At 48.6% G+C, this 14,176-nt stretch overlaps 2 protein-coding genes across 8 annotated transcripts in view; both read right to left on the bottom strand.

Moving 5' to 3' along the window:
* cuedc1b (CUE domain containing 1b) overlaps positions 1 to 14,176 on the bottom strand; it is a 403,376-nt gene that overhangs the window by 308,838 nt on the left and 80,362 nt on the right. The window lies entirely within an intron of this gene.
* LOC140386882 (HEAT repeat-containing protein 6-like) overlaps positions 1 to 14,176 on the bottom strand; it is a 60,890-nt gene that overhangs the window by 25,196 nt on the left and 21,518 nt on the right. For all 4 annotated transcript variants that reach the window (XM_072469711.1, XM_072469706.1, XM_072469708.1 and 1 more), the window contains exons 8-12: positions 13,350 to 13,527; positions 9,864 to 10,070; positions 9,298 to 9,397; positions 1,535 to 1,896; positions 427 to 549 (exon numbers count right to left, since the gene is read on the bottom strand). In XM_072469711.1, coding sequence (XP_072325812.1) covers positions 427 to 549; positions 1,535 to 1,896; positions 9,298 to 9,397; positions 9,864 to 10,070; positions 13,350 to 13,527 — 970 coding nt within the window. The remainder of the gene's footprint in view (positions 1 to 426; positions 550 to 1,534; positions 1,897 to 9,297; positions 9,398 to 9,863; positions 10,071 to 13,349; positions 13,528 to 14,176) is intronic.

Here is a 14,176-nt window from a genome sequence, read left to right as displayed (position 1 = left end):
CATCTTTCTATCAGTTTGCAGTTGGCAAGGGTACTGCACGAAACTGCGAAATCTGACAATCTCATGAGAAGAGGCCACAAAGAGGTTTGGTGTTGGAAATACAAACCTGGAGTGGAGGTGTTTTGTTGGGACATTTAACCCAGTAATATTCCTGAAAAGAAAGTGATGCTAAATTTTCATTGAGTTTTTCCAGATCTTCTGTGGCTGATTGGCAAAGCGCACGAGAAACAATGCAATGGCCATTTAATTTTAAAGCTATTTTTCGTTGAGTTTCTGCCAAAATCACAGCAGTAGATTGAGAAAAGCCCTACGGAAATTCCAGGCAGCCGTCCCACTTCCTAACTCCATCATCCCTCACTTGTTAAGAACCAAAAGCACGCAGGAAAAAAAAAAAATAGGCAAAACTAGCTTTAGTGTTCTCCTTACCCTGGCTCCGTGTAGCTGAATAGATGGATCTGGTTCCTCCATACATTTACAAGCAACTTCTCCCAGCTCCAACAAGCTGGTTTGCGCCATTGTGAAGTAGCCTTTGACAAGTAGCGCCAACACCTACGGGACAAACAAGCAAAAAGAAAGCAGTCAAGTCCCATTCATATTTCCAACTAATAGAGCCTGAGAGAGGACAGAATGCACTTCATGGCATTGCAGAAACAGCAAAGGCTGTGCCTTCTCTACATGAAAGTATTCTAGGCCCTGCTGCCATTCCTGTGCACAAAAAATATTTAGAGTTGTTATTAATTGTTTTACCAATAGATGACTTAACATGTGTCAAAAACGTTGTTCTCTTAAAAAAAAGCATGTGACTGAAATCAGCTGTTTCCAGTCACAAAGTGGATTGATTGTGGAACAGATAAATAAGAGCAGCTTCATTCAGTTCCATAAAACATATGCCACAGAGTGACAGAATGGCACAATCCCCAATCCCACCCTCACCACCATCTCCCAACAAGTGAACAACCTGTCACAGCTGTCTGCAGGCACTAAATACATTGAGGAATTAACTGTTTGCTTTTCAAACCTTTAACAGCAGCGTTGCTAAAATGACTTGCCCAATCAGAAATCTCGAAAGAGGACTGAAGTGCAGCCTCCTCAAGACTCCAATATGAATGAGGCACCAAGGTATCCTTTGAGAACTCAAGTTTGGGACCTGCCGTGGGGAGGCACCAGTGAAGGATTAGGAGCAATCTTCAGTCTGCCCCTTCCTCAGAAAGTCAATGGGCCAGAGGGACTATAGCAGGGGAAAAGAGAAGGCCAGCAAAGGCTAAAAACATTGTAAAGTGCTTAGATTTAAAAATAAAAGGGGCTGGTTTAGTACAGGGTTAAATAGCTGGCTTTTAAAGCAGACCATGCAGGCCAAGCAGCGCGGGTTCAATTCCTGTACCAGCCTCCCCGGACAGGCGTCGGAATGTGGCGACTCGGGGCTTTTCTCAGTAACTTCATTTGAAGCCTACTTGTGACAATAAGCGATTTTCATTTCATTTTTTTCATTTACAAGCCAGCCCTGTAATCAATAAACTAAGAGATAAGGCCTCACCTGTAGTGCTTCTACTCGCACTGGAGAGGGCTCATACAAGCTATTTGCTGCCCCTGTGTTGGTGTCACTGTCTGAATGCGGTTCCTGTTTTGGCAAGGTAATGATGGAAATACACAACTGAAGCAGCCAGCCGAGCTCGAACTGTGGATTTTCCGAGTTCTCCTTATCTCCGTCACGGTTTCCTGCTTGTTGGGGTTTCCGCCAGGAGTCTGTGTCGCTGAGGCGGTGCGGTGTCCCCGAGCCGCTGCTCGAGAGGCCCGAGGAGCTGGGCTGCTGCAGGAGCAGTTGTACCTCAGGAAGAGGAGCCTGCACAGAAATGATTGCCCCAAGCAGAGTCAGGGTGCACACACGCACATTGACATCTGAAGTTTATAGAAGGAAAAAGCACAATAGCTCGAGATTAAGAATACTGACATTGATCAGCTTTACCAAAATTAGAGGCAGAATCAAGGCTTATGACTGATTTTAGAACTGAAATTGTCTGGGATACAAATGATAACTTGTGTCGTGCCAGCTCTATCATAGTTCAGCAGGTAAAGGAACTCTGCAGGTTTCATCTCAAATCTCTGGTACCTCCTGTAAGAGGTCACTGACATTGAGAGAGTCTGGATATTTGTCCTTTTGACAAGGGGAAATCTCAGCCAAACCTGACTATGTCCAACATCCAGGCACGTGCGCTTCCCTGTAGGTGTCATCGGACAGGGGAATTAGCAGATACCCTGGCTGATTTGTATCGGTTCCATAGACCAGTCCAGGTGGTGGGGACTCAACATTTGCTGTTACTGCCCCTGGACTAGGAAGGACCTAAAATGACACACATGGAAATTGGCTAAGGTTCACATTGTAATCAGCATCCTGAGCTGCGAAATGTGCAGGAAAGTGAGAAATGCAACTGGGAAGCACCCCCGATCAAATTAGCTGCTCAACCTAAGTGCCTAGATTCCGGTGAAGAATGATCAGATGGGTCACAGGTTCATACTGTGGCATGAATCAGGGGTCTAGAAATTCAATAACATAGGATCATAGGAGCAGTAGGCCATTCAGCCCGTCGAGCCCGCTCCGTCATTCACACAGATCATGGACGGGCAGCACGGTGGCGCAGTCGGTTAGCACTGCTCCCTCACGGCACCGAGGTCCCAGGTTCGATCCCAGCCCTGGATCACTGTCCATGTGGAATTTGCACATTCTCCCCGTGTTTGCATTGGTTTCGCCCCCACAACCCAAAGATGTGCAAGGTAGATGGATTGGCAACACTAAATTTCCCCTTAATTGGAAAAAATGAATTGGGTACTATTATTTTTTTTCGGCAGAACCCGAGATATCCAGTGCCCCTTCCTGAAAGATGTCCTCTGCACATGTAAATGGTAACCTAATGCCTGTTCCAGGCTCCTTTTCAGAATTACACTGCCTTAAATGCAGCTGGCATGAACTGTATGAAAGATAGAGAAGGAGATTAAAAATAGAAAATGACTAACAGGATTCCAGCAGTTAGTTAAAGGGTGGGATTTCTAGAGGACTGCAAGTAGATCACCTGCCCATTAACTCAGCCAGGAAATTATACAAAACATGAAGATAGCGAGAAGGATAACTAAAACCCAAAACGCCAGCAAAAAATACATATGATAATTTGTGCTGCTGGGCCAGGGGAGGAAGGGTCTACATTAATTTATTTTGTCTGAAACGATTGGTTCGTGTCCCAGTGTTCCGATTGTCCCGGTGTTTCTACCATAATAAAGCAGCCAGATACTCAAGGATTTTTTTTTTTTTTTTTTTTTTTTTAAATAAAACCTTCTGAACTCCCCTTTCAGTCATCATAAGAAGTCCCACTCATCCTGGGAATATAGAAAAACACAGACATAAGTTATAATCCCTTTAATTTCACCTGATCTGCTTTAATTTCACCTGATCTGCTTGCTCTTTCTATTTTCTGCTTCTCCTTTTGAAGTTACCATTTCTCCATGCAACACGTAACTGCCCCACCTACATCACAAAAGTGACCAAAACGAGACTTCTGGGTGCGGCGATGACCAGCTGAGTCGCACGTTTCGGCAGCTCCCTGTGAAACGGACTTTTGGGCTCTTGATAGGAGCCCCAACGGCAATTTTAACGGCTGAAAACACCGTGCGGTAAACCAGAAGGGTGTTCCCCCTGGACACGGATGGAAAAAGGAGAGGAAAGTGGCCGGATTGCAGCGGATCCTTTGGAACAACGGCAAGGAAGGCAAGCAGAAACCAAGATGGCGTCGGAAGGTGGCAGTTTCATATGGGGCCCTGAACAACAAGAGTTTTTGAAACGCTGCGTGGAGGAGATAAAAAAGGAAATGAAGAAAGAGTTGTTGGCCCCGATATTACAGGCGATTGAAGGGCTGAAAGAGGAACAAAAGACCCAGGAGCAGGAGCTTCGGGTCGTGAAGGCGAAAGCAGCAGAGAATGAAAACGACATACAGGGCCTGGTGGTGAAGTCGGAGATACAGGAGGCACACCAGAAACGATCTGTGGAGAGGTTGGAGGCACTGGAAAATAACGCAAGGAGGAACAACTTGAGGATTCTTGGCCTTCCTGAAGGTGTGGAGGGGGCGGACGTCGGGGCATATGTGAGCACGATGCTGCACTCGTTGATGGGAGTGGAGGCCCCGACGGGTCCGTTGGAGGTGGAGGGAGCATACCGAGTTATGGTGCGAGGATCGAGAGCAGGAGAAGCTCCCAGAGCCATAGTGGTGAGATTTCTCCGTTTTAAGGATAGAGAAATGGTCCTTAGATGGGCGAAGAAAACTCGGTGTAGTAAATGGGAGAACGCGGTGATCCGCGTCTATCAAGATTGGAGTGCGGAGGTGGCGAGAAGGAGGGCGAGCTTTAATCGGGCCAAAGCGGTACTTCACAAAAAAAAGATAAAGTTTGGAATGCTGCAACCGGCAAGACTGTGGGTCACATATCAAGGGAGGCACCACTACTTTGAGACGGCGGATGAAGCGTGGACTTTTATTGTAGAAGAAAAATTGGAATGATTGGACTACGAAAATGAACGTTTGGACAAAGTGGTGGGACGAGTGGGGGGGGGGCGAAGAGGGATTGTATGATTAATCCTGCGGTATGGTAACTTTTCTTTCTCCCACAGGTGGTGATGGGGGGAGGTGGGGAGGGAGAGGAGATGGGGCGTTGGCCATGGGAGGCGGGGCCGAGTGAGAGGCGCGGGCTTGGTTCCCGCGCTATGATAATTATGGCGGGAATAGAGAAGCAGGAAGGAGGGGGCGCCGCACGGGGCGAGCCGCGATCACGGGGGGAAGCCGAGGTCAGCCAGAGTTTGCTGACTTCTGGGAGCAACATGGGGGGAGTAATTACGCTAGCGGGGGGTCTAGCGGGGGGGGGGGGAGGGGGGGAGGGGGGAATTACTGGGTTGCTGCTGCTGGGGAAAGGGGGGAGTGGGTACGGGAAAGGATGGGCGGGGGGGCACCGTCTGGGAGAAATACAGCCGCGTGGGAACTGGGCGAGAAGCTGGAAAAAGATGATGGCTAACCGGCAAGGGGGGGGGGTGGGAAGCCCCCCAACTCGGCTGATCACGTGGAACGTGAGGGGGCTTAACGGGCCGATAAAGAGGGCACGAGTACTCGCACACCTTAAGAAACTTAAAGCAGATGTGGTCATGTTACAGGAAACGCACCTGAAACTGATAGATCAGGTTAGGTTGCGCAAAGGATGGGTAGGGCAGGTGTTCCATTCGGGGCTGGATGCGAAAAACAGGGGGGTGGCTATATTAGTGGGGAAGCGGGTAATGTTCGAGGCAAAGACTATAGTGGCGGATAACGGGGGCAGATACGTGATGGTGAGTGGCAAATTACAGGGAGAGATGGTGGTGTTGGTAAACGTGTATGCCCCGAATTGGGACGATGCCAATTTTATGAGCCGAATGCTAGGACGCATCCCAGACCTAGAGACCGGAAAGCTGATAATGGGGGGGGACTTTAACACGGGGTTGGAACCAAGGCTGGATAGGTCGAAGTCCAGGACTGGTAGGAGGCCGGCAGCAGCCAAGGTGCTTAAGGATTTTATGGAGCAGATGGGAGGGGTGGACCCGTGGAGATTCAGTAGACCTAGGAGTAAGGAGTTCTCGTTTTTCTCCTATGTCCATAAAGTCTATTCACGCATAGACTTTTTTGTGTTGGGTAGGGCATTGATCCCGAGGGTGAGGGGAACGGAATATACGGCTATAGCCATTTCGGATCATGCCCCACACTGGGTAGACTTGGAGATAGGGGAGGAAACAAGAGGGCGTCCACCCTGGAGAATGGACATGGGACTAATGGCGGATGAGGGGGTGTGCTTAAGGGTGAGGGGATGCATTGAAAAGTACTTGGAACTCAATGACAATGGGGAGGTTCAGGTGGGAGTGGTCTGGGAGGCGTTGAAGGCGGTGGATAGGGGGGAGCCGATATCAATAAGGACACATAAAGGGAAGCAGGAGAGTAAGGAACGGGATGGTTGTTGCAAGAACTTTTGAGGGTGGGCAGACAGTATGCGGAAGCACCGGAGGAGGGACTGTATAGGGAAAGGCAAAGGCTGCATGTGGAATTTGACTTGCTGACCACAGGCACTGCAGAGGCACAATGGAGGAAGGCGCAGGGTGTACAGTATGAATATGGAGAGACGGCGAGCAGATTGCTGGCACACCAATTGAGGAAAAGGGGAGCAGCGAGGGAAATAGGGGGGGGTGAGAGACGAAGATGGAGAGACGGAGCGGGGAGCAGAGAGAGTGAATGAAGTGTTTAAGACATTTTATAAAAAATTGTATGAAGCTCAACCCCCGGATGGGAGGGAGAGAATGATGGAGTTTTTGGATCGGCTGGAAATTCCCAAGGTGGAAGAGCAGGAAAGGATAGGATTGGGAGCACAGATCACGGTAGAAGAAGTGGTGAAAGGAATTAGGAACATGCAGACGGGAAAGGCCCCGGGACCGGACGGATTCCCAGTTGAATTTTACAGAAAATATTTGGACTTGCTCGCCCCGCTACTGACGAGGACCTTCAACGAGGCAAAGGAAAGGGGACAACTGCCCCCGACTATGTCAGAAGCAACGATATCGCTTCTTTTAAAGAAGGAAAAGGATCCGCTACAATGCGGGTCCTACAGACCAATCTCCCTCCTCAATGTAGATGCCAAGGTCTTGGCCAAGGTAATGGCAATGAGAATAGAGGAATGTGTCCCGGGGGTGGTTCATGAGGACCAAACTGGGTTTGTGAAGGGGAGACAGCTGAACACGAACATACGGAGGTTGTTAGGAGTAATGATGATGGCCCCACCAGAGGGTGAAACGGAGATAGTAGTGGCGATGGATGCCGAGAAAGCATTTGATAGAGTGGAGTGGGATTATCTGTGGGAGGTGTTGAGGAGATTTGGGTTCGGAGAGGGGTATGTTAGATGGGTGCAGCTGTTGTATAGGGCCCCAGTGGCGAGTGTGGTCACGAATGGACGGGGATCAGCATATTTTCGGCTCCATAGAGGGACAAGGCAGGGATGTCATCTGTCCCCATTACTGTTTGCACTGGCGATTGAGCCCCTGGCGATAGCGCTGAGAGGTTCCAAGGGATGGAGGGGAATACTTAGGGGAGGAGAAGAACACCGGGTATCTTTATATGCGGATGATCTGCTACTATATGTGGCGGATCCAGCGGAGGGGATGCCAGAAATAATGCGGATACTTGGGGAGTTTGGGGATTTTTCAGGGTATAAATTGAACATGGGGAAGAGTGAGCTGTTTGTGGTGCATCCAGGGGAGCAGAGTAGAGAAATAGAAGACCTACCTTTGAGGAAGGTAACAAGAGACTTTCGTTACCTGGGGATCCAGATAGCTAAGAATTGGGGCACATTGCACAGGCTAAATTTGACGCGGTTGGTGGAACAGATGGAGGAAGATTTCAAGAGATGGGATATGGTAGCATTGTCAATGGCAGGGAGGGTGCAGGCGGTTAAGATGGTGGTCCTCCCGAGATTCCTTTTTGTGTTTCAGTGTCTCCCGGTGGTGATCACGAAGGCTTTTTTCAAAAGGATAGAAAAGAGTATCATGGGTTTTGTTTGGGCCGGGAAGACTCCGAGAGTGAGGAAGGGATTCTTACAGCGTAGTAGGGATAGGGGGGGGCTGGCACTACCGAGCCTAAGTGAGTATTATTGGGCCGCTAATATTTCAATGGTGAGTAAGTGGATGGGAGAGGAGGAAGGAGCGGCGTGGAAGAGATTAGAGAGGGCGTCCTGTAGGGGGACCAGCCTGCAGGCTATGGTGACAGCCCCATTGCCGTTCTCACCAAGGAACTATACCACGAGTCCGGTGGTGGTAGCTACACTGAAGATTTGGGGACAGTGGAGACGACATAGGGGAAAGACCGGAGCACTGGGGGGGTCCCCGATAAGAAACAACCATAGGTTTGCCCCGGGGGGAATGGATGGGGGATATGGAATGTGGCAAAGAGCAGGTATAACGCAATTGAAAGATCTATTTGTGGATGGGAAGTTTGCGAGTCTGGGAGCGCTGACCGAGAAATATGGGTTGCCCCAAGGGAATGCATTCAGGTACATGCAATTGAGGGCTTTTGCGAGGCAACAGGTGAGGGAATTCCCGCAGCTCCCGACACAAGAGGTGCAGGACAGAGTCATCTCAAAGAAATGGGTGGGGGACGGTAAGGTGTCGGATATATATAGGGAAATGAGAGACGAAGGGGAGACTATGATGGACGAACTAAAAGGGAAATGGGAAGAAGAGCTAGGGGAGGAGATTGAGGAGGGGATGTGGGCAGATGCCCTAAACAGGGTAAACTCGTCATCCTCGTGCGCCAGGCTAAGCCTGATTCAGTTTAAGGTATTACACAGGGCACATATGACTGGAACACGGCTCAGTAAATTTTTTGGGGTGGAGGATAGGTGTGCGAGGTGCTCGAGAAGCCCAGCGAATCATACCCATATGTTTTGGTCATGCCCGGCACTACAGGGGTTTTGGATGGGGGTGACAAAGGTGCTTTCGAAAGTAGTAGGAGTCCGGGTCGAACCAAGCTGGGGGTTGGCTATATTTGGGGTTGCACAAGAGCCGGGAGTGCAGGAGGCGAAAGAGGCCGATGTTTTGGCCTTTGCGTCCCTAGTAGCCCGGCGCAGAATATTGCTAATGTGGAAAGAAGCCAAGCCCCCGGGGGTGGAGACCTGGATAAATGATATGGCGGGGTTCATAAAGTTAGAGCGGATTAAGTTCGTCCTAAGGGGGTCGGCTCAAGGGTTTACTAGGCGGTGGCAACCATTCGTCGAATATCTTGCGGAAAGATAGATAGGGGAGAACAAAGAAGGCAGCAGCAGCGGCCCAGGACTTGGGGGGGGGGGGGGGGGGTGGTGGTGGTGATGGGGGGATGGGGGGGGGTGGCCTGAGACAAGGCAGTTGCCAATTAGGGCTAGTTTTTATTTTTTGTTATTTAATATTTATTTATTTGTTGTTGTTTTTGTTTAAATTTAAAAAGGTCATTATTATCTGTATTGTTACAATGTTGTGTAAAGGATGCACAATGTACTGTGTTGGTTGACCAAAAATTTTCAATAAAATATTATTTAAAAAAAAAAGTGACCAAAACATCAAAACTATTTCGTTGGCTGAAAAGCACTTTGTGACATCCCAAGTCAAATAATCAATAGTTCTTCCTTTCGTCCCTGCTTCTGCTCATCATTCCTAGTTGTCTTGGCCCACAAACAACACTGGAGAAGCACCGGTAAGCATGCAAATAAATGAGGTGCACAAACCTTTGCGGCGGTTGTACGGTTTAATCTGGTTCCAAACACGGGTAAGGAGTCCTGGTTTGAGGCGATTGTATGGCACATTGGTTACCAGATTAGCAAGGCACTGATTCAAAAATAGAAAAAAAATGGAGATTAAAACATTAAACTGATTGAGAAGAGCCTCAGCAAAACATTTCAAGTCAAAGTTGGCACCCCTGTAATTTGGCACCATCAGAATTGCACTGAATCGGAGATTGTGGACTCAAGTCCTGAAGTTAGGCTTGAACCCACACTTCTCGGAGGTGAGCATAACACCACTGAGGTAAACCATCAATTATACACCAAAGAAATACAGCCAAGTAAGTGGATGTGTAATTGCCAATATCACAGTTCTGTCATGTAAAAATGCGAGCAGATAATTGGAGTGCCATTGCATACTGGACAAAAACACAGACATCGGCCCACATCAACAGGTAAAATACAGGCCTTTACGTCACAGAGCGTTTCTTAAAACCAAATGTTCCAAATGAGACTCAAGTGATGAAAGATAATTAATGCTCCTGGCTGTAGAAGGCATAGATTTGATTTACCTTGATTATCTGTGTAAGTGTCTGTGGGGAGGATTCCGCTACTAGAGCGATCAGCAGGCATCTATGAAGCTCCCGAATGCTGGAAGCCAAGGTTGCAGAGAAAGGTGTGAAAGCTCTCCGATGATCATTGGTGTCTTCTGCGACAGATAGGAACTGCTTAGATCCTTCCAAGATCGCCGACAAGACTTGGAGGGCACCAGCACGGACCTGACACATACAAAAACAGCACTGTGGTAGCTCATACATGGTTCTGCAGTGTCCCAAGCTTTTACCTGCTGGCTACATAGAATTGTGACATGTACTCCGAGAGCCACATATAATGGGCCATAACCTCCTCGGGGTGGTAATCACGTCAGATTGCCACTCCTCACCCACTTACCTGCGCTAAAATTCTTGAGTGCCTGCCTCGCCCGACCTTTCTGACTCAAGGCAGAAGACGTTCAAGCAACACAACAGATCCCTGGGTCCAGCATTGGAGTCGACAAGAAACAAAGCAAAGGAGGACCCACCCCCTTTTATATGGCACTAGCTGTTTTAAAGCAGGTGAGGTTAAAGGTCCCGTTGAAAATAACAGGCCAGGGATCAGGTCGGGTCGGGTCGGGTCAGCGGTGTGTGGGTAACAGTCTGGGTCTTTAAAATAGTTATGATGAAGTTAGAAATGCTTTTATTTGATCTAACCCTTTCAGAGTAACTATAGGCGTAATACTGACAGGACCATGCGAAGTTTGCAATTTAAATTGCTTTGTCGGATGGCTCACAGCGCAGTCCAATTATCCTGGGGAAGTTGGCGCTTTTGGGCAATTGCCACATAAACCTTTACCTGGAAACTCCGGAGATGGGATTCTCTAGTGCATTTTTGGGGTGCCGACCCCCAAATCCAAAGCTGGGGAGTTAGGAAGTGTTTTTTAATTTTTTTATAAATTTATAATACCCAGTTCATTTTTTTTTCCAAGGGGCAATTTGGCATGGCCAACCCACCTTCCCTGCACACCTTTGGGTTGTGGGGGTGAAATCCATGCAAACACTGGGAGAATGTGCAAACTCCACACGGACAGTGACCCAGAGCCGGGAGGTGAATTAGGAAGTTATGGACCAATATTTAATTTTCTTTTCTTCTTTCATTGGATGAGAGTATCAATGGCAAGACCACCATTTGTTCCTCATCCCTAATTGCCTGTGACAAATCTGTGACAAGCCTCCTTCCTGAGCAACTGCAGTCCATGTGGTGTAGGTACATCCACAGTGCTATTATGGAGGGAATTCCAAGAGTTTGACCCAGTGACAGTGAAGGAACGACGTTATATTTTCAGGTCAGGATGGTGTTTTGCATCATAGAATTTACAGTGCAGAAGGAGGCCATTCGGTCCATCATGTCTGCCAGCCCTTGGAAAGAGCACCCTACTTAAGCTCACACCTCCATCCTATTAGGGCTGGTTTACCTCAGTGGGCTAGGCAACTGGATCGTGATGCAGATTCCACGCCAGCAGCGCGGGTTCAATTCCCGTACCAACTGAGAATTCTGAATTCTCCCTCAGTGTACCCAAACAGGTGCTGAAATGTGGCGACTAGGGGCTTTTCACAGTAACTTCATTGCAGTGTTAATGTAAGTCTACTTGTGACAATAAAAAGATTATTATTATTATTATTCCTGTAACCCAGCAATTCCTATAACCCAGCAAAGGGGCAATTTAGCATGGCCAATCCACCTAACCTGCACATCTTTGGACTGTGGGAGGAAACCGGAGCACCCGGAGGAAACACATGCAGATACGGGGAGAATGTGCAGACTGCACACAGCCAGTGACCCAGTAAATCCTGTCTTGAAGAATCCTTTCCAATAATATATTTTTTAAATTAAAAAAAAAAATTTAGAGTACCCAATTCATTTTTCCAATTAAGGAGCAATTGAGCGTGGCCAATCCATCTACCTTGCACATCTTTTGGGTTGTGGGGGTGAAACCCACGCAAACATGGGGAGAATGTGCAAACTCCACACAGGCAGTGACCCAGAGCCGTGATCAAACCTGGGACCTCGGCGCCGTAAGGCAGCAGTGCTAACCACTGCGCCACCACACTGCCCTCCTTTCCAATAATTTCCCTACTACTGACATAAGGCTCATCATCTTGTAATTTCCTGGATTATCCTTGCTACCCTTCTTAAACAAAGGAACAACATTAGCTATTCTCCAGTCCTCCAGAATTAACACTTTCATCAATTTGGATCTATGTGACGTTGTTGGTGTGAACAGGCTTGGGTCTCCTGATTTAGGATTTCTCCATCGATGAAGCAGCAGTGCTAAATGAACTGATCTCAAATTTCCAGATACTCAAACCAGCAAATACGAAATGCGAGTATAAGAAGGACTTTGGGTGGGCCAGACTACCAAGGTTCAGTGAGTACAAACGGTTTGTATAAACCAGGCAGGTCAGCAATTACATGGGTCGGTTCTTGGTTTGTCCTGAATTAACTGATCTCTTTCAGAGTGGCAGAAGTGGCATGCCCTTCGCTGGAATAGAAAATCAAAATTCACACTCTTGATCATTATCCGGTGATCCCTGGCTTGGCACACAGGCCAACACAGCAAGGTGAATGACACCCTCACTGCTTTTCATACCTTGGAATCCAACGACAGGATTTAAAGGCAATACAGAAGAAAATAAATTCCTAAACATACGGGTGGGATTATCCGGTCCCCCAGTCACGTGTTTCTTGGTGGCGTGCTGTTCACTGGCAGCGGGATTCTCTACTCCCACCGGTAGTCAATGGCATTTCCCATTGAAGCCACCCCACACCGCCAGGGATACACTGCTGTCGGCAACAGAGGGCTGGATTCTCCAGAAATGAGGCTATGACCCCACGCCAGCGTAGAAACTCTGGCGATTCACTCCCCAGTTTCCTGCAAAACATAAAGAGCGATTCACTTACCTGCAGGGGGCTAGCAGGGACCGGGGAGCTTCACGCAGCTTTGGCTGTTGGTACAGGCCCCCGCACTTCCGGTTCCTGGTCCGCGATTGGCAGACTCTGACCGCAGACAAGCACGAAGAAACAAGGTCCCCCCCCGATCGGCCCTGCGCCCCTACATCGGACCGGCCCGATCCCTGCCCCAGCCACCCATAAGCACCCCCCCCGCCCCCGGATCCCCCACCCCCCACCAGGGCAGCCGCACACCGAGTCCGCAACTGCCACGCAAGAGTCCCGACCAGCCATGCCACATTAGTTCCATGCTGTCGGGAACTCAGCCGGTCGGGTTTGGAGTATCGCTGGGTCTCTGGCAATGGCCCCCCGGCTGCGCGGCATAATTCGCGGGCGAGCGATTCTCTGGTCCCAGAATCGCCAGAGCAGTGCCGGGCCCGATTCGGGCGGGAACTTCGATTCTCCACCCCCACGCCAAACACTATTTTGCCGCAGGGCTGCGGAGAATCCAGCCCAGAGAATCCCAACGGCAGGAGTATTCCGGCCATGATTAGGACATGCAGATCCTTTACCTTTGGTGATGGATCTTTCAAAGCAATCGTCATTAAGGACACGGCTTGTGGACCTCCAATGCCAGGGGCATCTGCAATGAATGATGACCAGTAGCCGTACAGAACTTTCTTCTCTAGTGATTTTACAGTTGAAAGGAAGCTGGCCAAAGCCCCCTGACGCACTTTCGCTTGAAGTGATCTATAATCAGAATGGAAAATCGTAGGAATACACTTATTTTATTTCCTCCTCTCTTCTGTAATTTTCCCTTACAACCCTTCCCCTCCTAAAGATAGTGACTACTGGAAACTTTACAGAGCGCAAGCTGGGCATTCAGATGTACAATGCAGTGAATTGTTTGATATGTGCTTTCGGTGGGCTTGGCTCCTAGTCAATAAAGCAACGCTGAAAAATGGTCCGATTGATTTTGTTCATCAGTTTAAGGTGGCACAACAAATTCAGTGACCACTATTCAGTAATCAGAGCTCCATGACAAAGGCCACTATCCGGCTCTAATTGGGCAGGGCCATTTTTATGCCAATTTGTACGTTGAATACATAGAGTAGAGAATTCAATACAGGAACATTTTAGATTTTCCCGTTCTTTCTTGGGATAGGGACATCACCAGCAAGGCCAACACTTGGTTGTCCATCCTTAATTGCCCTTGAACTGGGTACTTTTTAGGTCATTCCAGAGGGCAGTTGAGAGTCAACCACATTACTGTGGGTCTGGAGTCACATGTAGGCCAGACCAGCTACGGTAAGGACAGCAGGTTTTCTCGCTAAAGGGCATTAGTGAACCAGATGGGGTTTTACGACAATTGATGATAGCTTCATGGTCACCATTCCAG

The sequence above is a fragment of the Scyliorhinus torazame genome, chromosome 12, assembly GCF_047496885.1.
Source record: "Scyliorhinus torazame isolate Kashiwa2021f chromosome 12, sScyTor2.1, whole genome shotgun sequence".
In the NCBI taxonomy this organism is placed as follows: Eukaryota; Metazoa; Chordata; class Chondrichthyes; order Carcharhiniformes; family Scyliorhinidae; genus Scyliorhinus; species Scyliorhinus torazame.
The sequence above is the reverse complement of the archived record's forward strand: the minus strand, read 5'-3'. Positions and strand labels throughout refer to the sequence as shown.